The sequence below is a fragment of the Somniosus microcephalus genome, chromosome 12, assembly GCF_052327205.1.
Source record: "Somniosus microcephalus isolate GS21.2 chromosome 12, FLI_Smic_1.0, whole genome shotgun sequence".
NCBI classification, from domain to species: Eukaryota; Metazoa; Chordata; class Chondrichthyes; order Squaliformes; family Somniosidae; genus Somniosus; species Somniosus microcephalus.
The window spans coordinates 104,509,657-104,533,171 of record NC_140998.1 but is presented as its reverse complement, the minus strand read 5'-3'; the positions used below and the strand labels follow the sequence as shown (position 1 = coordinate 104,533,171).

At 38.7% G+C, this 23,515-nt stretch overlaps 1 protein-coding gene across 3 annotated transcripts in view; it reads right to left on the bottom strand.

The window, feature by feature from the left end:
* The window catches only part of snx6 (sorting nexin 6), a 57,683-nt gene that overhangs the window by 16,082 nt on the left and 18,086 nt on the right, over positions 1-23,515 (bottom strand). For 2 of the 3 annotated variants that reach the window (XM_086003372.1, XM_086003371.1), the window contains exons 4-10: positions 19,607-19,717; positions 13,955-14,076; positions 13,743-13,866; positions 12,231-12,326; positions 9,384-9,489; positions 8,697-8,772; positions 1,658-1,697 (exon numbers count right to left, since the gene is read on the bottom strand). In XM_086003372.1, coding sequence (XP_085859498.1) covers positions 1,658-1,697; positions 8,697-8,772; positions 9,384-9,489; positions 12,231-12,326; positions 13,743-13,866; positions 13,955-14,076; positions 19,607-19,717 — 675 coding nt within the window. Of the gene's footprint in view, positions 1-1,657; positions 8,213-8,696; positions 8,773-9,383; positions 9,490-12,230; positions 12,327-13,742; positions 13,867-13,954; positions 14,077-19,606; positions 19,718-23,515 lie in introns of those variants that run through there. The other variant, XM_086003373.1, reaches the window with a different exon arrangement.

Sequence of the window (23,515 nt, the reverse complement as noted above, 5' to 3'; positions counted from 1 at the left end):
TCTCCTCTTCCACTCTCACCTCCCAACAAATGCAAGTAGCTCATGGACATCTTCGTCACTCTGCTCCTTCCCCACTTCCCACCAAGTCAAACCACCCAAGCTTCCTCCCTGCCCTAGCCCTGAACCTCCATAGTTTCTCTCCTATCTCCCCTCGTGCTCTCTCCGAGCTCATTTCATTCCAGATATCCACCTCCACTTCCCTTGACTCCATTCCTACTAAACTGCTGACCATTCAACGTCACTCCGACCCCCATGCTAGGTGACATTGTAAATGGTTGCCTCTACTTTGAGATTGTCCCTCTCCCTTCCAAAACTGCCGTCAAGACCCTTCCTGAAAACACCCACCCTTGGCCCCTCTGGTCCTTGCAAACTACCACCCCATGGTGCATTATCGCTCCTCTGCGCAGCTTTTGACATGGTCGACCACACGAATCTCCCCCAAGCCTCTCCGCCATTGTATCAGCTCAGTGGGACTGTCCTCGCTTAGTTACACTCTTACTTATTCAATCATAGCTAGAACATCTCAAGTAATGCCTTCCCTTCCTGTCCCCACACTGTTGCCTCTGGAATCCCTTAAAGATCTATCCTAGACCCCCTCTTCATCTGCATACTACCTCTTGGCGACGCCTTCCAAAGACATGGGGTTAGCTTCTACATATATGCTGATGACACCCAGCTCTACCTCTCCACCACCTCCCTTGACTCAAATGTCCATGCTGTCAGATTGTTTATCTGACATCCAATTTTGGACAAGCCATAATTATTTTACAATTAAACATTGGAAGACTGGAGCCATCGCCTTTGGCCCCTGCCACAAACTCTTGGCACCAATTGCATCTGTCTCCCCGGCCACGGTGTCAGGTTGATCTGCAAACTCAGCATCCTATTCGCCCCAGAGCAGAGTGTCTGACCCTATATCCTCCCCTTTCACCTCGAACATCATCGACTTCCGCACATCTGCTAGTGAAACCCTCGGATTGCCATTTTCACCTCCACTCAGTACCTCAATGCTTTCTTGGCTGGCCTTCCTTAAACTTCAGCTCATCAAAACTCTGCTCCATTAAGTCCCGCTTACCCATCACCCCTGGCCTCACTGACCAACATTGGCTCTCAATCGCCCCACTGCTGCATATTTAACATTTTCATCCTTATGTTTAGATCCCTTCATGGTCTTGCTCATTCCATCTCTACAACCTCCTCCAGCCTTAACCCCACCCCCACCACTACCCCCTCTGACTCTGGCTTCTTGTGCATCCCCTTCCCCTCGTCCCACCATCGGTAGCCATGCCTTCAGCTACCTAGATCCCACACTCCGTGGAGTTCCCTCCCTAAACCCCTCTTCCTCTGTACCTCATCCTCCTCCTTTAAGATTCTCCTCAAAAACCCATTTCCTTCGAGCAAGCTTTTGGTCACCCCTCCTAATATTTCCTCCCTTGGCTTGGCGTTTACTTTTTCCACACACCTCTGTAAAGCACCTTGAGAGGTTTTTTTCTATGTTAAAGGTGCTATATAAATGGAAGCTGTTGTTGTATATCCACACCAATGCTGAACAAGGTAACATGGTTTATTAACAAAAACCTTTGAAGGAAAGTTCAGCTAAATTTCATAATTTGGAAAGTCAGTCAAACTAGATGCATGCAAGTCAAAATTGACATACCCTTGTTTTTTCAAATAACTCTGATACCTTCAAGAAAAATCTGAAACAAAATTATGAACACATTATCAAACTGTAACTTTTTTTCCAAAAATAATATATGGTACTTAATGAAAAAAGGGAATGTATTAAATCAATCATTCCAACAAAAGTACTTTATAAGTCACCATTCAAAACTAAGGAAAAACTTGTGGTTCACTAGGTCAAGGCACGTCCTCAACACCTTTACGACCTGGGTTTGAACAATGAGTCTCCTCTTAATAATGCCTCTAGGAGTCATAAGTGAAATGAGTTTGGCTAGTCTCAACCCACCTCTTACTGGGCACAAATTCATACCACAAAACTGTTCGTAACTTAAATTGGCAGTTTCATGCAGACAAGCCATAAACATGGCTGTTGCCGGAAGCAGAAATGTCACACTGGTGTAGTGGGGATGCTTCCGAGTTTGAACCATAGCTCAATGATAGACAGGGTATCAAAAAATGTTATCTGTGCTATAACTGATTCTGAAGTGCGATACGGACATTGCTAAAGGTGGAAAGAATATTGCATTCCTCTATTGCTGACATTTGTCATCTGGTGGACAGACAGTTCTCTCCCAAAACATTATATTCAAAATTAGTAAATACAGCATAGTATATTTTAGTATTAACAGATATACTTAGTAGCAAAACCAAATTACAGCCATAGTTTTGGAAATGTTAATCCTTGATTGGAAGAGAAAATAAATTGGATGTATTTACTAAACGGAGTTCCTGTTTATTCAGCGGGAAAAGATATAAAATGTGAAAGCAGCCGTCCAGTTTTCATTAGGCACCATCATTGCAAAAATAGAATACTTAAGTGTTCTGTCTCAAACCAAAAATTACCTTTCCTTAAAAATGCATTGACTGGTGACATTTAACAATTTTGTCAGTATCTGTATCTCCCACAAAACAAAATTGCACCATTAGTGTTAAAAACCCATGAATTATAATTTTCTCCAATCTTTACGGTCAGTTATTTCTGTGGTACTATGAATGTATTGAAAAGAATAAAGGTTTGCATTGGTGCTTTTTGATGCACATTTAAACAGCAAGTACACAATGCAAAACCAAAGATTAAACACTATCGTCTCTCTCAGAATCACAAAATAATTTACTCCCATGAATCATGTAACAGTATTGATCTGCAATGATGGCAATGCAATGGCTCTCTTGGGAGAAGGTTTCATCTATGCATCATCTAATAAAATCATAAATTATAAAGAACATGTTTATGATTTAATTACACATAATGCAAAGTGAAAATCTTGCTCTTTAGCTTGTAATTGGTACTACCAACTATGTTCAGCTGACTGAGGCCATAATTGTTATAACAGATAGAATATAAATTAATCTCCTGGTTCAGGAGACAACTACTACCCAGTTGAGCTTAACTATCATTTGAACCTCTTTGACATGAGTGTTGAATGTGTACGTTTGCACTACGGCTGATTGAAAAAGTAGATCGCAAAACAAAGATTACCAAACATCAAATAGTTCATTTGTGTGTCTAGTCTGCAAGTGCAAAAGTCATGCAATTTTTTTTTGTCTCCTTGTCCAATGTCAAATGTTTAACAGTGTTGATTGTTCCTATGAATTACAATACTGTTGAGCATTGTCTGTAAGGTCAAGAAACCACCTGCAAGCTCATCAGAAAACATGAGTTAATTGAAATAAATATAGGTTAAAAGCTGCAAGGCTTTTTTTTTAGTTCAGCAGTTCATTGAGTTCTGGAATGGTGGAGAACTCCATAACAAAGTTTACATTATATACATCACATCTGAACTCCAACTGACACATCAGTATCAAAAATGGTGCAAAACAACTAATCCATTTTATTCATCTTGCCTGCAACCAGGACTTTGTTTTGTACAATGAAAAGACTATTAGATTTCTTCAGGATAAATTACTGTGAAAGATGATTAACCCATTACAGAATCGAATCATAATGTTTAATATTGTGTAACAGTACAGAACAAATTATTTTGTGCTTCACATTTTTATTTAAATGCAATAAATGTTTCTGTATTAAGAGTGCGAAAATGGAATTAGAAAAAAAACTGGACAATTGCAATAGTGACAGCAAAGCTTTTTACAACTATGTTAAAAATCAGAGGACAATCAAGAACCACATTAGTCCTTTGAAGGATTTGCCAGGGTCTGTATAAAGATAAAAGATTTTCTGATGAGCTGAATAGATACTTTGCATCAGTTTTCACTTCTCAACAGGATACCATGGTTCCAGTGTTACAGGACAGGTGTGTAGCTAAAACGACTTCATTAGAAGGCACTACAAATACATTTTAGCCAAGATGAACGTGTTTAAGATTGATTGTTCTGCAGGACCCAATGTCATTTATCCAAGGTTGCTCAAGGAAATGGGGAAGATCATAAGTCAGACCAAACTAGTAGGTTGCAGGCTGAGTGAGAGAAGTCAAGTGGAAGAGCCTGTGTGTAGCGAATGTTATTTAATGTGGACAAGTGCAGTGACTGACTTGGTAGTTAGGAAACTCTTAGCATGTTTACACAATGTAGGAGTACCTATTAAAAGTAGTAGTCAATCATTTGTTAAAGCTGCACAAGCAGTGTGAGCTGACCATGAAGAAAGCAAATACATTTTTAGGCTGCACTGCCAGGACCACTGAATACAAAACAAAGAGTAATATATTTAGGCTGTACAAGGCTCTGGTAGGTTACAACTTATAGTACTGTGTCCAGCTTTGGTTGCTGCACTTGGTGAAGGATACAGACACTCTGGACAGAGTGCATAGGACAAACAGGATAATACTAAATCTTAGAACCCTATCGCAATTTTCGGGTTTTGCATGGTTCAGTCTCACTGGTCACTTGTATGATGCAGGGCACATTTTACTGACCAGTATCTAGTTAAACGATAGCATGACCCGCGGACCATAACATTACCAGCTATTGTAATAATCACATGTGCTGCCTTATGCATTCCCCTCTAGAGAAGGCGGAATGAAAATCATTATTGAGATAAGGCCTGACCTCAAACCAACAAACTCGTTTATTTTATAAATAAAATATGAACAGTATACAACTTTTACAGTGTTAACAGTTTCTTATAATCTTTAGTTATGGAAAAATAATAAAGGTGCCAACCTTCTCTCTCGAAACGTAGGCCCACTTTCTAGCTAAACTAATCAAAACATATGTTGTTTTGACTTTCTGTTAGGGGTGTGTGTGTGCGTGAGAGAGAGCGTGAATGAGTGAGACACCGAAGCAAACAAAATAGAGAAAACAAACTTGTGAGCTCCTCCTTTTAATATGTGATTGTCAGAAGTTCGACCACACTGAGCCATCAATCGAAGTTATCATCTTAAACAAAACGCCTTCCTTTTGATGGAAGAGCATGCAGCTCCCAAATGATTGCCCCAGCCACGCCCCTTGCCGTGCAAATGAAATGAAACGATGCTTGGACTATTCCACAAGATCACAAGGGAACTACTTACAACAGTTGTGTGAAATGCTTCAGATGATACACAATGATCTCCTTCGTGTTTACTAATTAACATTCCAAATTACTTGCGTGGAGACAAAAACCAAGTAGTTAGCCTAATATTGAGAAAAATGCTGCATGCAGGCTTAGGAGTTAACCTGTTCTTAGTTGTATCTAACATTACAGAAATATTAGAAAATAAGAAATTCAGTGCAGGCAATACAGGTAAAGTATTAATCATTACAGGCCCTTAGTTATAATAGGACCCAAGAGTTGGGTTATTTACATTGGAGAAACACGGTTTTAGAGGAAATTATAATTGAAGCTTTTAAAATGAAGGGATTGGATACAGTCTAGTTAGATAAGTTATTTGAAATGGATAGGTAGGGTAGGACTAGAGGCTATTTCTATAAAATCAATAGGCAAAGAGTTAGATTAAATGAGAGTTATCACCCTCTGGTACAAACTGCTGAGACACACTGAGTATCAAGTTGCTATTGTCCTATACAAGGGAACCTGACATGGTCATGAGGGAAGAATGCATTTCCAGTTATGGGAGTAAGTTGCGATTTAGTTGTGATCGTGATAAATCATGGACAACCACAGGCTCCTGAAGTTTTACTTTTGCCTTAGGGAGTCACAAAGGAACAACCCAGAGTTTTACCCTGAATTGGTTGCAGGTTTTTTTGCCTCTCCCAGGGTAGCATGGTTTAGGGGTTGGTGAACAGTGTGTAAGGTTGCAACACTGAATGAATGGGGTATGGTTGATGGTCTTTTCTCACTTTACTTTTTGTATATGCAATACCCTCCTTTCAAAGAGATTATGCAGCATAGCATGAGAATATGCCTAAAACAATGAACATATTATTGCATAACTGTTAATCTTCAATATCACACAACTCTGCTAGGGAGGATCATGTAAAAACATACATTTCTGAATTGTTACAGGGAGGGGTGAAGAATAACAGACAAGGTGGGCTTACAGGAATTGCTGTAAAACTAGTTAAGAGACCAAAATCATCACACTGTTGATTGAATTTCAGCCTCACTACCCATTTCCAGTTGTAAATTTTTTTGTCGTCTTAATTCCCCTCCCACCCACCAACCTCATTCCTTCCATCTCCCCTAAAGCCACCTACTCTCTTTGGAATCCATCTCCACAGACACCAGCAGCGCTCGGTCACCTCACCCAAGTGGCCTTTCTTCACGAGTGTCAGTGAGCATCGGTTGGCTATTTCACTGTGGAGGGCATCACAGCCAAACCAGATCCTGCTCTCATTGCACACAGGCTTTCCAGCATGAATCATTACAACAAGCAAGACTGGGAATCCTTGCTGACGTTTCCCTCTCCATAGCTCAGTGACACCAAAGCCAATTATGGCAACCCAACTATTGCCTCAACTAAAGCGAGTTACATCAGCACAAAGTGGGAATCAAACAAGGCACATTCTGGATGTATGACTTAATGTTACACCTAGGGTTGCAAAATTCTGGGAATTTTTTAAAAGAGGAAACTTTCCATGGGAATTTTCAGGAATTTATGGGAATTTTGAGTTTTTTTGCACACTGATGGTTTTTGTCTCTGACCCTTAGATTATCTTTGTCGTCAAAATAGACATACTGTTCCATACAAATAAAAACAGGCTTTCAAAACTTTATTTAGGTTATAATTTTGAACTTTATTGAACCCCCACAAAAAAGACCCATCTAAAATAAAAAGAGCGTCAGCTTATTTAGCCTGTAATTTGTCCTTATTTTGTCCCTTTGAGTCTTCTACTCCTCATTGCTCCTCCTGATTCTCTGACTCTGGCTCTGACGTGTCCATTTCCTCCTCTGTGTCAGTGTCTAGCTGTGTGGTGGACACTTCTGTATCTGGCTCAATAAGTTGTAGGTTCGCCCGGATAGCCACCAGCTTCTCCACTCTCTTGTTAGTCAGCCTGTTGTGCACCTTTGTATGCGTATTCCCAAAAAGTGACCAGTTTCGTTCAGAGGCCGCTGATGAAGGTGGGATTTGGAGTATCACCGATGCAATAGGTGACAGGGCCTCAGATGCACAAAGTCCCTTCCACCAGGTATGTGTACTGATATGCTTGCATGATTCCCATATCCCATCCCCATTCCAAAGACCTTGCTTGGTAGAGAACTTTGCCAGACTTCCCAGAACTTTGTCCACATCCAGATTGAGATGGTGTGAGAGGGTAGAAATCACACTGTAAGCACTGTTGATCTGTTCTCCAGAAAGTATTGGTCTCCCAACATGCTTTGGGTCCAGCATGTATGCTGCAGCATGAATCGGCTTGACACAAAATTCTTGACGCGTCTGTATGAATTGAACAATTGCCTTCTCCTCTGCTTTGAGCAGCAGGGATGTGAGTAGGGCAATGCTGATTTGTTCTTTTAAAACAGTAAAAAGCCCGAGAACATCTGACAAGACAGCGTCATCTCCTTCAATCTGAGCAATTGCAGATGCTACTGGTGAGAGTAGTTTAAGGCTGCTAACCATTCTCTCCCAAAACACATCATCCAGCAGTATTTTCTTGATGGTGGTTTCCATATCCCCAGACTGGGATATTGCCATTTCTTGCAGCGACTCCTTACCCTCCAGAAGGCTGTTGTACATTATGACAACGCCACCGCATCTAGTGTTGTTGGGCAGCTTCAGCGTGGTGTTCTTGTTCTTTGTCATTTGCTTGGAGTTGTTGGTTGCTGCAACTACCTGTTTTCCCCTGACATACTTAACAACTTGCTTGGCTCTCTTGTACAGTGCTTCCATGGTTCTCAAACCCATGATGTCCTTGAGGAGCAGGTTAAGCCCATGAGCTGCGCACCCAATAGACATAATGAGGGTAGGCCTCCTCCACTTGAGCCCAAGCAGCCTTCATAGTCGCAGCATTGTCAGTAACTACTGCAAAGACCTTTTGTGATCCAAGATCGTTGATGACCGCTTTCAGCTCATCAGCAATGTATGTGCCTGTGTGTCTGTTGTCCTTCGTGTCTGTGCTCGCTATCGTTTCTTTGAGCTTTCCTTGGACTCTGTTATACTCAGCCTCCAGCAAATAAGTAGACAAAGCATGTCTGGTGGGAGGACAATATAGCAGGCCAATCACAATTCGATATGCAAATATTACAAATAGAGGGAGCTAATCGCTCATCCACTCAATCAGGACACATTTGTTCACAGTCACACACAAAACTTGTAATTATTAAAACAAGCCAAGTAAGAAGATAAACATATATTGATTAAGAAATTCCTTAATAATTAAGATTCCATCTCGGTTAGTAATTTTAACAGAGGACCTGTGGAAAAAAAAGAAATACAAAAAAAACAATATTATGCTAGCATGTGCTTTTTTGGGCAAAATTCCCAAGCTAAACTTCCCGTGGAAAATTTCCAGAAATTTACCGGAAACTTTCCACCCCTTTGCAACCCTAGTTCCACCAGGACCAACGAGCCATCGGGAAAACCCCAATTCATAATTCAAGTGATAATATATTATGCAGTCCACTGAAAGAATGAATACGTAATATCTAGAAAAAACAAGCATGTAATAAATCTTACTTGCATAGATCTGTTGAGTCTTGAGTTCCTAAAGTGTACAATGTTGAACTAATTCTACTGTTGTCATCTGCCACATCTGAAAAGGAAAACCATGTAGTGTACGACATTAAGATATTTCACGAACGTATAATAAAAATGTTCTGTTTCTGAGTACCTGTTCAGCATGCCTGTTTATGTGCATCGGTTTTTCCTTTCCACCCCACAACAGTCATTGCATGACACTCATCCAAATCTTAGTTCCTTTCCCAATCTTTCACACCCCTCACTTTGTTTTAAAGTAAGACCCTCCCTCCACCCCATACGGATTTCTGCTTCAGTCTCTCAATGCTATTTAATAACTAGCACCATAATTAGTTCCATGGGTGAATTTGCTATGCTGCCACTTTTATGCAGATTGGATGCATTCCATCATTCTGAAGTGAATAAATAATTATGTAAAATTAAAATGGAAATGTTTGTAACTAGCCAAATGAAGCATTCTTTGAAAACAATAATGTATTTTGTGGTAGTCCATGCTTGCATTTTTCTATTGATTTAACTTTTAACCCCACAGGAATAACAAAAATACAACGAAAGGTTTCAGTACAAAGAAAAGGGATGAATATTTTGTCTAACATACCAATATTCTATATACCTCATTGGCATTGCTTCACATTTCAATGCAGCACAACAAAAAATGCTACTTACTCTTGTGCGATTTTGTCAATTTGTCTGCTTTAACTGCTGCATCCTTTATTCTGTTATTATATTCTAGAAGGAAGGTTTTCTCATGTTCGAAGAAATCATCAACATCCTAAAAATATTTTGCAGCTAGTTTAAAACCGACAACTTAATACAGAATTAAAACACTTGACTTGCTTAATCAGCAACCCAATAGCTAAGTGCTTACTTGAGTACTTTTGCGTTCTCAGGCTCAAATCGCAATAGTAGCTGACCTTCACGCAAGCTAACCAACGGTGGCCATAGTCTGTCATTCCGTGATAGGAGATGCACCCTAAAGTTTTCTTTTATGCAGCTGCAACCAGATATTCAGCAGTCTAATGCTCTTTGTAAAAATTAGATGATGTGACATTTACAGGTTTCAAATTTCTCATTAATACATTTGTAGATAGCTATACAACTTGCATTTATATAGCACCCTTAAAGAAACATCCCAAGGTGCTTCACAACAAAATGGTTGCAAAGCCAAGAAGGGAAGGAACAGGAAGGACGATCAAAAGTTTGGTTGAAGAGGTAGGTTTTGAGAAGGTGGAGAAAGGGAGAGGTAGAGGGGCTTACAGAAGGAGTTCCAGAGCAAGAGGGAAGATAGCTGAATGCTTTAAAACTAATGATGGGGTGTAGGGAGGATGTACAACAGGCTGGACTCAGGAATGGAGCTTTTGGGAGAGAAAGCAGGGCTGAAGGAGATGGCAGAGATTGGGTGGGGGCAAGGTTGTGGAGGGATTTATAGACAATGATAAGGATTTTAAATCTAATGTGCTGGGGAATAGAGTCAAGGTAGGTCAGCAAGGATAGAAATGGTGGGCGAGAAAGATTTACTGCAGGACGGAACACGAGCGGCAGAGTTTTGAACACGTTGGAAGTTTCTGATGGTTGGAGAATGGGAGGCCAGCAAGGAGTGTGTCAAAATAGTTGTCTATAGGTGATAAAGGTATGTTTAAGGGTTTCAAAGTGTGTGTGGTGGGGGTCTGAGGTGGACAATATTGTAGAGGTGAAAGTAAGCAAACTTGCATTTTTCAGTTGCAGTTCAAGATTTAGCAAACCTTAGAGAAACCATTAAACAAACATTAGGTTAATATAACTACAACACTGTAAATACAGAAATGTAGTTTAATTAACTGGTTATACAAGTTAGATTTGTTGACTTGGCGATCTCTGACAACGTTTAAGTATTCTCTATTTCCATATGATTCTGAATTTATAATTTTTTGACCTTTTAGTCAAACCTTGATGCAGCTAAATTCTCTCTCCTGCTTTTTTCCTAGTCTATTGTAGTATATCTTCTTTATATTCAGCAGCTACCTCAGATAAAAATCTTCAAAAGGCCTGAAGCAATATTTCCACTAAAAAAGAGACAACAGACCTAAAGCAATCTTGTGGCAAAAACCAAAAGCCATTGCACTAAATGAAACATGCTAGGATATTGTATAGATGAACAATTTGAATACACACAAACACATACAACATTTTAAGATAAAAATATTAATTCACACAAGAAATTGTAATACCTGTTTGTACTCAAATACAAATCAAACTACCAAAAGGAACAATAATCTCAATCTGGAAAGCATCAGTGATGCAGCCAATAAAATAGTTCATACAGGTTAACAAATATCCAGCAAACATTTTTTGGGACTATTTTGCCAGCATCCATGATAACGAATGTTAGGCTGCCAGGGTACTGGTGACTAAGCAAAGCTGATGTTTTTATATCATTTAAAAACTGATACATTAGAATTTTCTTCAACCATGTAATTAACTCCTGGTTAAGTAGAAAATTCTATTTTAAAAATCCACAATGGCATTAAGTGAAAATGATGCAAATGAAAAAATAGGCGAGATTTAACCCCTTTTCCAATGACCTAGCCTGCAGTTTGGTAGACGTAATGCAACAAGAACGGCATTACCTAACTTTCTATTTAGTTGTTTCTTGATGTTTTTGCTTTATCAATGAAACTTCACAAATGTCAACATTTTGTAATGATATGCATGTATTGTATGTAGGCCAATTAGACAGGATGTACATATTTTTAACAAATGCAAAACTAGTTAATTATGGCATTAGATTTATCTATTCTTGATGTTTTGGTGCAATTCTAACATTACTACAGGTTGAACATGGTACAACAATTGAAGTGAAGTGCTTCAGTATGGAAAACTAGCAGCAATAAGTTCAGCACCCCAATTCTCACATTGGTATAAAATATTTAACACAAAAGCTAACAGATTTTGTGACCTTGCTGATGGATTTATATGGATTGGGCTCTTATCTTTCCCAGAGGCTGCTGGTGGGTGATAATCAGTATATCAAGGGGAGGTGGTGGTTCTCTCCCAACTTACTCCCTCTACATGTCTTTTTGCTTCCTCTAAGAAAATTCCCTGCCTCTCTGTCTGATGCTATTTTAGTTCATAATTGCTTCTCTCCTTATCAGCTGTGCCATGATTTGGTTTGCTGTGCACTTGCACAGCTTCTGGCCTGGTTATTATCCTGCTCTGCTTTCTGTGGGTCTTCCTCAACCACATACTCAAAAATAATTAAACTAGAATTTATTGGGAACTGGAACAGATTCCTGTTTGTTTTTCTTCAGCAAACAACCTGAAATAAATACAAAATCCAACACAACTGCTTTGTTTTTAAAGAGTTCTATTTGGTCTAGGATAGGCGAATGTTAGGAGTGGATTGGTATATGGTGTCACATGGTTGACAACAATGCATGCTCACTATATTATTATAGTATGACAATATTACAGACTAAACTTTTAATACAGATTCATCAATTTTCTTGGTCTTTAAATACAAAAACATTAACGTACCTTAACACCTGCAACAAGTACTTCATCAGCTGATTTTACCATATTCTTAAAGAAATCCTCCAGTTTCTCCTTTTTATTTTTTCCACGAATACTCAGCTTAAAAAACAAAATAAAGTTACCATAACTAGTACAGTGCTTAAAGAAGTACTGTTCCATATAAGTGTAAATTCAATTAACAATCTAGTTTTAGAAAGTTAACAATTTCTGACAAACAAAAATCTGCAATCTATTATTATTTCTCAATTACAAATATACAAGAGGTGGTAGGGAGCAAGGACCAACATAGGCTCAAGTTTTTCCCTCTTTGGTTCCTGATCCCTGGCACCTAATGGAGGCTGGCTACTAAGGCATTGGCAGCAAGCTGATCTCTCTGCTGTAGGCATCAAGCCAGGTGGATGACAACAGGATTAAAAAAAGTGAACATTTACCCAACTCCCCATCAAAATATATTTATTTTATTAAAGCATATTTTTATACAGCATGGTGGTAAAGCACAGTAAATGACCAACACACAATGCTACTATTTAATTTGCTCACACTATTAGTTCCCAATCCTCTCTGCTGTGGGAAGGAAGCAAGCAGATATTGGGCACCTCTACAGGTTCTATGTATTTTATGTCTTCAGGTATCTAAATCCCTAAAAGGTGATCAAATAAAGGAGGCAGGCACTCAATCTTCCCAGTTTCCATCAAGTTCAATGTTTAACCTGCTGCAAGGAGGTGTACTAAAGCAGCCCAAAGCAACCTCTCCTTCCAATATTACTCTGATCATAGTCTGCTCCAGACAATATGCCCGACATCTGGAAGGTGCCACGTGAGGAAATTGCTGATGCAAACTTGTCTTTAATCATTGTCGTAGCACTACAACCAACTAATATTTTCAGTATTTAGTGTTAGCATAAGCAGACTACGTTTAATAATTTATAAATGGTTCAGTCAGCCATTACAAGTTCAATTACACCATCAGAGCAAGAGGCTCTACATGTATATTTGTTCAACTTTTGAAAAAGACTATTAATTCAACACTACAAATCTTCAAGTGAAGGCAGGTCATTTATATCAAGGAGAAAGGTATCCATTCTGAATTTACCCAGATGCCAAGTCCTTTGATATGGTTATACTCTTACCTTGGAGATCAGTTTTACAAAACTAGAGGTTGCTGCCAGTTAAAAAGGTGTCTTCATTCACATCAAATGCAAATGTTAAAACGTAACTTTTCAAAGAATGTAAAAAAACTTTAAAACTCTGAACTAAGTAACTTTTGATTTGTTTCCATTACTGAACATTAAGACATGCATTAAAGTTGCATTCCAAGCAGACCAAATACTTGAAATGGAGAAAATAAGGGAAGTAACCCAGCACAACACAGTAAACATGAACACTGTCAAAATACAAGCATATCATGCCATTTTCCCATTAACTGCTCATTTACCATAAATGAATTGAAAAGGAAACTAATCGCGCCAATGTAAATACTACATATAAAAGACCTTATAAAGTAAACTCAACTGACATCTTGATTATATTCCAAGAAGACATGAAAGTTTAAGTCATTTCGAAGAACTGGATGTGCAGCTACACGACACAAAAAGACTTCATGCATGGCAACGGTTTTCTTGAATATAGCCAGGTACTCACTGTAACAAGAAAATATTTTAAAGTCACCATTAACAACTGCAAGACAATGTATTGGCTATGTTAAACTGCATGGCATAGTATGCTCACGCTTCAAGTTCCTGCTTCATCTTTGTGAACTCTTCCTTGGTCATTGATCCCTCTCCTTCCCCTAGTTTCTGAAGTTTATCTCTTGAAGCATCAAAGTCAGGCTTTGGAGGTGCTGGTGGGATCTGTTGAGATTACATTTACTTTAGTTGATATAAATATATAGTTACTTCCTTAACTTTTTAGTATTGTCCCACTTTTGGGCTACTGGAAGAAACAAGCAGCCATGAACACATTTTCATTGTCAAAAACAAGATTAACTTCTAAATAGAAATATCAAACTGTAAAATGCGAGTCCATTACAGCCCACTCAAAAGTTGTTGTTTTTTTTTATAAAAGCCCTCCTTGCACAATTAGTACATTTAATGTAATTCTTCCTGTTGCATTTACATTATATAGGAGATCCTAGGAAACATATGCTCAACATACTCCATATCAATTAAATTACATTCTTTTAGCTCCCTCCTCTCCAAAATACAAATTATACAACAGTATACCATCCTTTAGAATTCTAAGTTTACCTTTCCTGTCTGAAAACTATCCTGTCCCAGCCAGAACAATTAACTGGTTTGCAACAAACAGCTTCATTATAATTAGTTAACACAGGCAACCAGTGACTAGTGTAACAGAATGCATAGTATACAGCTCACAACTGCATAATTATACAATGTGATTGCAAAGCAATGTAATAAAACAAAAGGCTAACTGTTTGCTAACATTACAAATGAGGAAATTATAAGGATGCAAGGAGAGCTACTTCTCTGGCAACGCTGCAATTAAAATGGAACTGATCTACAGTAATGACTTAATGTCAACCTAAAGAGTAAACAGATAAAACAGTATTAGGACATTATATCTAGGAAGATCCCCTGGAATCAGTGACAAAGAAAATAAAATACAACTATCTTCAAAACCCTAAAATTCAAGGCTTAGAGTTACGGCTAGTTTTATCAGCACAATCCGGGTGAAATTGGCCGAACCAGCGCAGAAGATTGTGGAAATTCAAGTGCAAGTTACATCAAGTGTAAATCAAGTTTCCATGATCTTTAACACTGGTTTTAAAATTATTTAATCCGAAGCCAGCCCCGCCCACAAAGCTGGCCACGCTCCCAGATCAAAATAATGAGGATGGTGAGTTTCCACCAATTGCAAGGAGGGTCTTCAAATTGAGCTTGTTTACTTAGGCACACAAGCACTAGATCATCATTTTAAAAGATTTTTCATATTTAAAAATGGTTAATTTACTGAGAAACTGACTATACTACACCAATGAAACTAGAATGGTTCATTGGCTTTTTTTTAAAAGTCATTTTCAGTGATTTAAAATCAGGTTACTCATAGGTGGAGAGCTAGACCCTATCAAAAATGCTTTTTTTTGTGATAACCCATTTTCAGCTGTATTAATAAAACTGCACCAGGGTACCACTCTTAAATATATGAATATTGTTTAATGCAAAGAAAAAAATTACGTTCTATTACAAAGTCCGATTGCTCTGGCTCATGGAAGATATTCCATTTGTGATTATGCAAATGCACTTTAGCGGAAACTTGAATTGTAACATCTGTAACCTAACCAGCACAATTTGCACCTAATTTCCCAATTGCATCCAAAGCAGAAACTCTATCTCTTAGTTTTATTTGTTGCAGCAGTAAATTTATTTCCTGGATCTTGCAATGGAAATACTTTTAACTTCAGCTTCCTAGAGTGATACTGTGCAACACAAGAGTTGTACTTAAAAAAAAGTCTTTACTCAAAGGGTGATTAATGTTTGGAAAGATCCAGCAGGTGAAGTACTAGAATCAAAGCTAAGGTAGTTCACAATGCAATTCAGTACTAGACAGTACAAGTGCTAAGCTTGATAGACCAAATCGCCTTTTCTCATCCTTGACATTTTCTTACATTCTTGAAGCAGATATAGCAATCGGAATACATTTTGAAACCCTAACATTCTCAGCAATGTCAGTAACCATGAAAAGTTAAATATGCTTCAAACATTATGTAGTCAAATCAGACTTTTCAAATACTTGAGTGCCTTAGTAATGTAGCTCTTAAAAGTGGTCATGGGTTTAAAGTTGAAAAACAGAAGAAAATTTGCCTCACTAGCCAACAGAAATAGTGGACTAAAAAGTTGCAAGATGAACTATTGAGTACATAACTCAGCAGAAGGAAAACAGAAACCCAATCTGTGACCATCAGGATGTCAAGGACAAGATTTACCATAATATTGTGGTTTTCTGTTGTGGATACCAGAAAACATTTCCAATGCAATTTGTGTTTGACCATACAATTTCTCAATACTACTTCCCAGAAAGAAGTGAATCAGCATTTAATTCAAGTATAAAGTATCATGCCAAGAAATTTGAAGACTTTCACATCTCAGTACACTTCGATCCCATTTAGCAAAATTAGGCTGGAGTTTGCAATGCCTTCATGGGAGGTACAGATTATTTTCACTTATCCACATGTTTGCTTATCTTTATCTAATCCAAACTTTAACATTCTGTACTATTACACAAACCGAATCCACTCAAGTGGCATCTCCCGCCCCCCATCCCTCCACACAGTCTACTAAAGTGGATGCCTGGGCATTCTCAGAAACTGTAAGCCTGCATTTAAAACAGGCACAAAGACGAGCTGATTTTGGAGATTTAGAAGATATTTTATAATTTTGCTCCATTGTGTGTCACTAAGTCTGGTAAACCAGATGGTGGTACTAAACTTGGTAATTTCTACATCAAACTAAAACCAGAGGAAATAATTAGCAACAGGCACATAATTTCACAATATTCAAGAGTTGTACTTTCAAACAAAGTAGATAAAGAGTATGCCAGAATTTGAATGTCACCACATCCTACTTGTGTCTTTTATTCGAGTCTTTATTTGACAACATTTAAAACTAGAACTATATAACTGGTAGTGTAAACTTGCTCTCCAAGTTGATACAAAAATTGAAGGATTTCTCAAACATTGACGGATTCCTCAAACATCAAATGAAATTATTTGCTGTACAATTTATTACATTCAACAAGATTCCCTCCTCCCATCCTATGTTTCCCTCAAATACTATTTGCCTTCAAAATTGAAGTTTTTAAAAAAAAAGACAGAAGTCAAATTAGAATGAGGAAAGAAACACCCCATCATTCTCACTCTGTCTTTGTGCATTTCTCTCTTCCCCCCTAACCCACCTTCCCCATCTCCTGTTTCATAGGTGTTAAAAATTAGAATCTCTATCACAGGTCTATGCAATTAGCGATGATATTTTCTGTTTTAAAAAAATATGCAGGTGGAGATAATTAGTTGGTTTCCAAAATGTATCTTTTTTTTAATTGAACTAAATGAACACAAAAAAGCTACAACAGATGTGTTATGAAAACATCGTCATTTTTTTCTCTCAGACACACACACACAGCCCCTGTTCTGTTTTTAAAAAAACACAATATAAATTTCACCTCTGTAAAAAAAGCTTTTTTTCAGCTTTGTCATCTGCCTTCTTTTTTTCAAAATTATTTGAAAAAAGTGGGCAGAAAGTAACAGGAGCTAAAGAAAAAATATCCCATCAGTAGCATTGACTGAACAGTACTGATGCATCTTGAGAAATTAGGTACACTATACAGGGTATATGCTCAGAGTGTACAAACCAAATTCAGCTCAGATGCACAGCTCTGGGCAAAAATATCAAAGCCAGGCTTATGGCAGAGACTGAGCATTCAAATCAAAATGTTAATGAATGTATTAAAAGACACAAAAACAATTTAACAAGTACATTTAATCCTGTTATAAATGTCATTTTAAAAAATTGTTTATTTTGGACAGAAATTTCAGCCAGTGAGAAAGAGACTTTTTTGACGAGCCTTTTTTCAAAAAACATGAGTTATTCAATTATTTCGTCAATGAATTGACAGTTTAGAAATTATTTTCCCCATTATGTAATGTTTAAATATTTACATACAGAATCCCAAATGTTTACATACATTTCCATTAAAAATACTGACAAAGTGTTACAAGGAAGCAACATTTTGTGGAAAATAGTACGTCATAGGAAAGGTTAATATATTTATTAAAAAGGCCATCATTTTATAATTTGCAGAAGGACAGAGCTTAGCTTCTGCCACACTGACAGGCCTCTCTCTAAGACACTCTTGTGCTCTAAAGATTTATTAATTTTACGTTATTTCCTTCGCTCAAGCTATATTTGGACTACCTTATCAAATGTGTTTAAGCGCCCAATATACTAGTGGTTTGTTTTGCTCTAATAATTGTTTAGAAAAATGATGCGCAGTAAGTAAATTGCAATCCATCAGATTACAGTATCGGTTCCACCATACAAAACCACCACCAACTCAAATATTAAAGGGGAATCATAAGAACATAAGAAGTAGGAGCAGGAGTAGGCCATACGGCCCCTCGAGCCTGCTCCGCCAATCAATAGGATCATGGCTGATCCGAACTTAGACTCACGTCCACTTCCCTGCCCTCTCCCCATAACCCCTTATTCCCTTATCAGCTAGGAAACGGTCTATCTCCGTTTTAAATTTATTTAGTGTCGCAGCTTCCACAGCTCTCCGAGGTAGCAAATTCCATAGATTTACTACCCTCTGAGTGAAGAAGTTTCTCCTCATCTCAGTTTTGAAAGGGCAGCCCCTTATTCTAAGATTATGCCCCCCAGTTCTAGTCTCACCCATCAGTGGAAACATCCTCACCGCATCCACCCGATCAAGCCCCCTCACAATCTTATATATGTTTCAATAAGATCGCCTCTCATTCTTCTGAATTCCAATGAGTAGAGGCCCAACCTACTCAACCTTTCCTCATAAGTCAACCCCCTCATCTCCGGAATCAACCGAGTGAACCTTCTCTGAACTGCCTCGAGAGCAAGTATATCTTTTCTTAAATATGGAAACCAAAACTGCACGCAGTATTCCAGGTGTGGCCTCACCAGTACCCTGTATAACTGCAGCAAGACTTCCCTGCTTTTATGCTCCATCCCCCTCGCAATAAAAGCCAAGATTCCATTGGCCTTCCTGATCACCTGCTGTACCTGCATACTAACCTTCTGTGTTTCATGCACCAGGACCCCCAGATCCCTTTGTACTGTAGCACTTTGCAGTTTCTCTCCATTTAGATAATAACTTGCTCTTTGATTTTTTCTGCCAAAGTGCATAACCTCACACTTTCCAACATTATATTCCATCTGCCAAATTTTTGCCCACTCACTTAGCCTGTCTATGTCCTTTTGCAGGTTTTTTTATGTCCTCCTCACTCACTGCTTTCCCTCCCATCTTTGTATCGTCGGCAAACTTGGACACGTTGCACTCGGTCCCTTCCTCCAAATCATTAATATAGATTGTAAAGAGTTGGGGTCCCAGCACTGACCCCTGCGGAACACCACTAGTTACTGATTGCCAGTCTGAGAATGAACCATTTATCCCAAATGCTGTTTGGGAGAGGAAGACACATTCAAGGAACATAAGGTTCATCAGTTCAATTGAACTTTTCCTTCATTGTTTGTCATTTATAATTTTAAGAATTCTTTTATAGATTATGTATATAAATAAACACTAACTTAGCTCAGGACACTTAAAACATTCACAGTTGGTAAGGAAAATGTATGTTGTATTGTAACCAGTATACTATTAAATTTCTATAACACTCACAACATAGCCAGCATATTCTTCATTTTCAACAAAAGCATCGTGAAGCCAGACAAATTCTTCATGTTGACGAACTACAGAAAATTCATCCTGTTTGAAATTAGGTAGAGTACTCTGCAGGAAAACAAGCACATGTTAAATTACAACATCCACAACTTAGCTTTAATCTGTTTTAAAGAAAAAAAGAATTGTTATGTGGTAGGTGCAATAAACATTATAGAAGATGCTTTGTGATTTAGCAAAAGATTCTTAACTTGCGTAACTGCCAAGAATCCTGAGAACCAAATTTGCATTTATATAAAAAAAAATCAGAGCACTTGACAATGGGGAGAAGATGACAATAACTAACAAGTAAGGAATGGGGAAAAGACTGAAGGCACAGTTTGAGAGATACGTTTTTAGGAGGCTTCGGAAAGCAGGGAGAGAAGCAAGGAGGTTAAGAGGTTTTGGAACAGTTCCAAATGGCAGAGGCATAACAGCTGACTGATCAGTCTCCAATGGATGAGCAGAGGAGATGGGGAACAATCTGCTATCAGGGGATGTCAGTTGGGTTATATAGGTGGAACAGATTATCCAAATAAGACTGAAGAATTTGAAAACATGGACTATAGAGAGCATCCTGACGAACTGTATCACAGTATGGTATGGCAGCTGTAGCTACTATGACCGGAAAGCCCTGCAGCGGGTAGTCAAAACTGCCCCAACGCATTACCGGCACCCAGCTACCGACCATAGAGCACATATACCAGAAACGCTGTTTACGGAGGTCACGGTCCATCATCAAAGACCCTACCCACCCCAGCCACAGTCTGTTTGCCCTCCTGCCATCTGGGAGACGCTACAGATGCATTCGCACCCGTACGACCAGATTTAGGAACAGCTTCTTTCCCAGGGCTGTCATCCTACTGAACTCCACAAATAAACCCTAAAGCCTGCACATCTGCCAATGCACTTTATTATGGTTATGTTTATGTTAATGTATTACAAGCCAAATGTATGTTGAATGTTTAAATGTCTTAATCTAAATGTACACTCTCGGGAGCCGCAAGCCTACATTTCGTTGTACTGCACTTGTGCACTAACAATGACAATAAAGTTGATTATTATTATTATAATGATCTTGAAATCAATTCATTGGGGTACAAGGGACGAGCGGAGCAGAATGAGGACAGAGTTGGATTTGTGCAACTTTGTGCAGAACAGAACTCAGGACAGAGTGTTGGATTAGCTGAAGGTTGAGAAGAAGAGGTAGGGAAGGCGGTGAAAAACATATTTGAGAAATCGCTCCATGAGGTGATGAGGATTTCCGCTGCAGACGGAGTAACACAACAGAACAGTTCTAGAGATGGAAGATGGCCTTTTGTGGGGGAGGGGTCAGGTGAGGGGAAATTTAGAAATCTAAAGAGAAAGGTCAAGACAATAGAGCAGTGTAGCAATTTGGGCAAAAATAAGCAGAGTGTGACAGGAAGGGACAGAGTTTAATGGTAGCAGTGCAGCAGAGAATAAGGTCAAAGCAGGGAATAATGCTAAAAAAAAAATTAAAGGCTCTTTATCTGAATGCATGAAGCATTCATAACAAGATAGATGAACTAGTGGTACAAAGAGATAAATGAGCTTGATCTAATGGCCATTACAGAGACATGGTTGCAAGGTGACCAATGTTTCAGGATAACTGACGTTTCGAAAGACAGGCAGAATGGAAAAGCTGGGGGGGTGGGGGGGGTAGCCCTGATAATAAAGGATGACATAAGGACAGTAGAGAGAAAGGATCTCGGCACGGAAGATCAGGAAGTAGAATCAGTAGGGGTGAAGATAAGGAATAACAAGGGGCAGAAAGCACTGGTGGTAGTAGTATATAGGCCCCCTAACAGTAGCTATACCGTTGGACAGAATATTAATCAAGAAATAGTAGGAGCTTATAACAAAAGTAATGCAATAATCATGGGGGACTTTTGATATACCTATCAATTCATTCAATGAAAAGCGACGAGTTAAGATAGTAACTATAGGTTTTTATTGGCTAAATAACAGAGCCCACCCTCGTGGGTGATCGGGTCCAACAAGGAGGAATACCAGCCAGTCGACCACCTTTATACCTGGGCAAGCAGGCGGAGCCATGGGCGGAGTCAGCTGTGGTCAGCCCAGGTATAACAGCGTGACAAGAGGTGACCTTGTGTAGTGATACAACAGTGTAAACAGTGATAACCATAGTGTAACGATATAAACATAGTGTAACGATAGTGAACGATAAAAGTGGTTTACCACAACTTTACTCTTCATATAGACTGGACAAATCAAATTGGCAAAGGTAGTCTGGAGGAGGAGTTCATGGAATGCATTTGGGACAGTTTCCTAGAACAATACGTCATGGAACCAACCAGGGAACAGGCTATTTTAGATCTTGTATTGTGAAATGAGACACAGTTAATTAGCAATCTCATAGTAAAGGATCCTCTGGGGAAGAGTGATCATAATATGATAGAATTTCACGTTAAGTTTGAGAGTGACTTGCCTAAGTCCGAAAACGAGAGTCTTAAACTTAAATAAAGCCAATTACATAGGTACGAGGGGTGAGTTGGCTAAGGTAGATTGGAAAAATAGATTAACAGGTATGGCGGTAGATAAGCAGTGGCTAGCATTTAAAGAAATATTTAATAATCCTCAATAAAAATACATTCTATTGAGAAACAAAAACTCCACGGGAAAAGTGATCCATCCGTGGCTAACTAAAGAAGTTAAAGATAGCATTAGATTGAAAGAAGAAGCTTATAATGTTGTGAAGAATAGTAGTAAGCCTGAGGATTGGGAGAGTTTCAGAAACCAGCAAAGGATGACCAAAAATTGATAAAAAGGGGAAAAAATAGAATGAGAGAAAACTAGCAAGAAATATAAAAACAGATGGCAAGAGCTTCTACAAGTATGTAAAAAGGAAGAGAGTAGCAAAAGTAAACGTTGGTCCCTTAGAGGTAAGACAGGAGAAATTATTATGGGGAATAAGGAAGTGGCAGAAATGTTCAATAAATATTTTGTATCTCTCTTCAAAGTAGAAGACACAAAAAGCATACCAAAAATGGTGGGGAACCAAGGGTCTAATGAGGGTGAGGAACTTAATGTAATTAATTTAAGTAGAGAAAAAGTACTAGAGAAACTAATGGGACTAAAAGCCAACAAATCCCCTGGACCTGATGGCCTACATCCTAGTGTTCTAAAAGAGGTGGCTGCAGAGATAGTGGATGCATTGGTTTTGATCTTCCAAAATTCCCTAGATTCTGGAATGGTCCCAGCGGATTGGAAGGTAGCAAATGTAACACCGCTATTCAAAAAAGGAGGGAGAGAAAACAGGGAACTACAGGCCAGTTAGCCTGACATCAGTCATTGGGAAAATGCTGGAATCCATTATTAAGAAAGTGGTATCAGGGCACTTAGAAAATGATAACATGATTAGGCAGAGTCAGCATGGTTTTATGAAAGGGAAATCATGTTTGACAAATTTATTAGAGCTTTTTGAGGATGTAACTAGCAGCGTAGATAAAGGGGAACCAGTGGATGTAGTATATTTGGATTTCCAAAAGGCATTCGATAAGGTGCCACATAAAAGGTTATTACACAAGACAAGGGCTCATGGGGTTGGGGGTAATATAGTAGCATGGATAGAGGATTAGTTAATGGACAGAAAACAGAGAGCAGGGATAAACGGGTCTTTGTCAGGTTGGCAGGCTATAACTAGTGGGGTGCCGCAAGGATCAGTGCTGGGGCTTCAGCTATTTACAATCAATATTAATGACCTAGATGAAGGGGCCGAGTGTAATGTACCCAAGTTTGCTGACGATACAGGGCTAGGTGGGACATCAAGCTGTGAGGAGAACACAGTCTGCAAAGGGATATAGATAGACTAAGTGAGTGGGCAGTAAG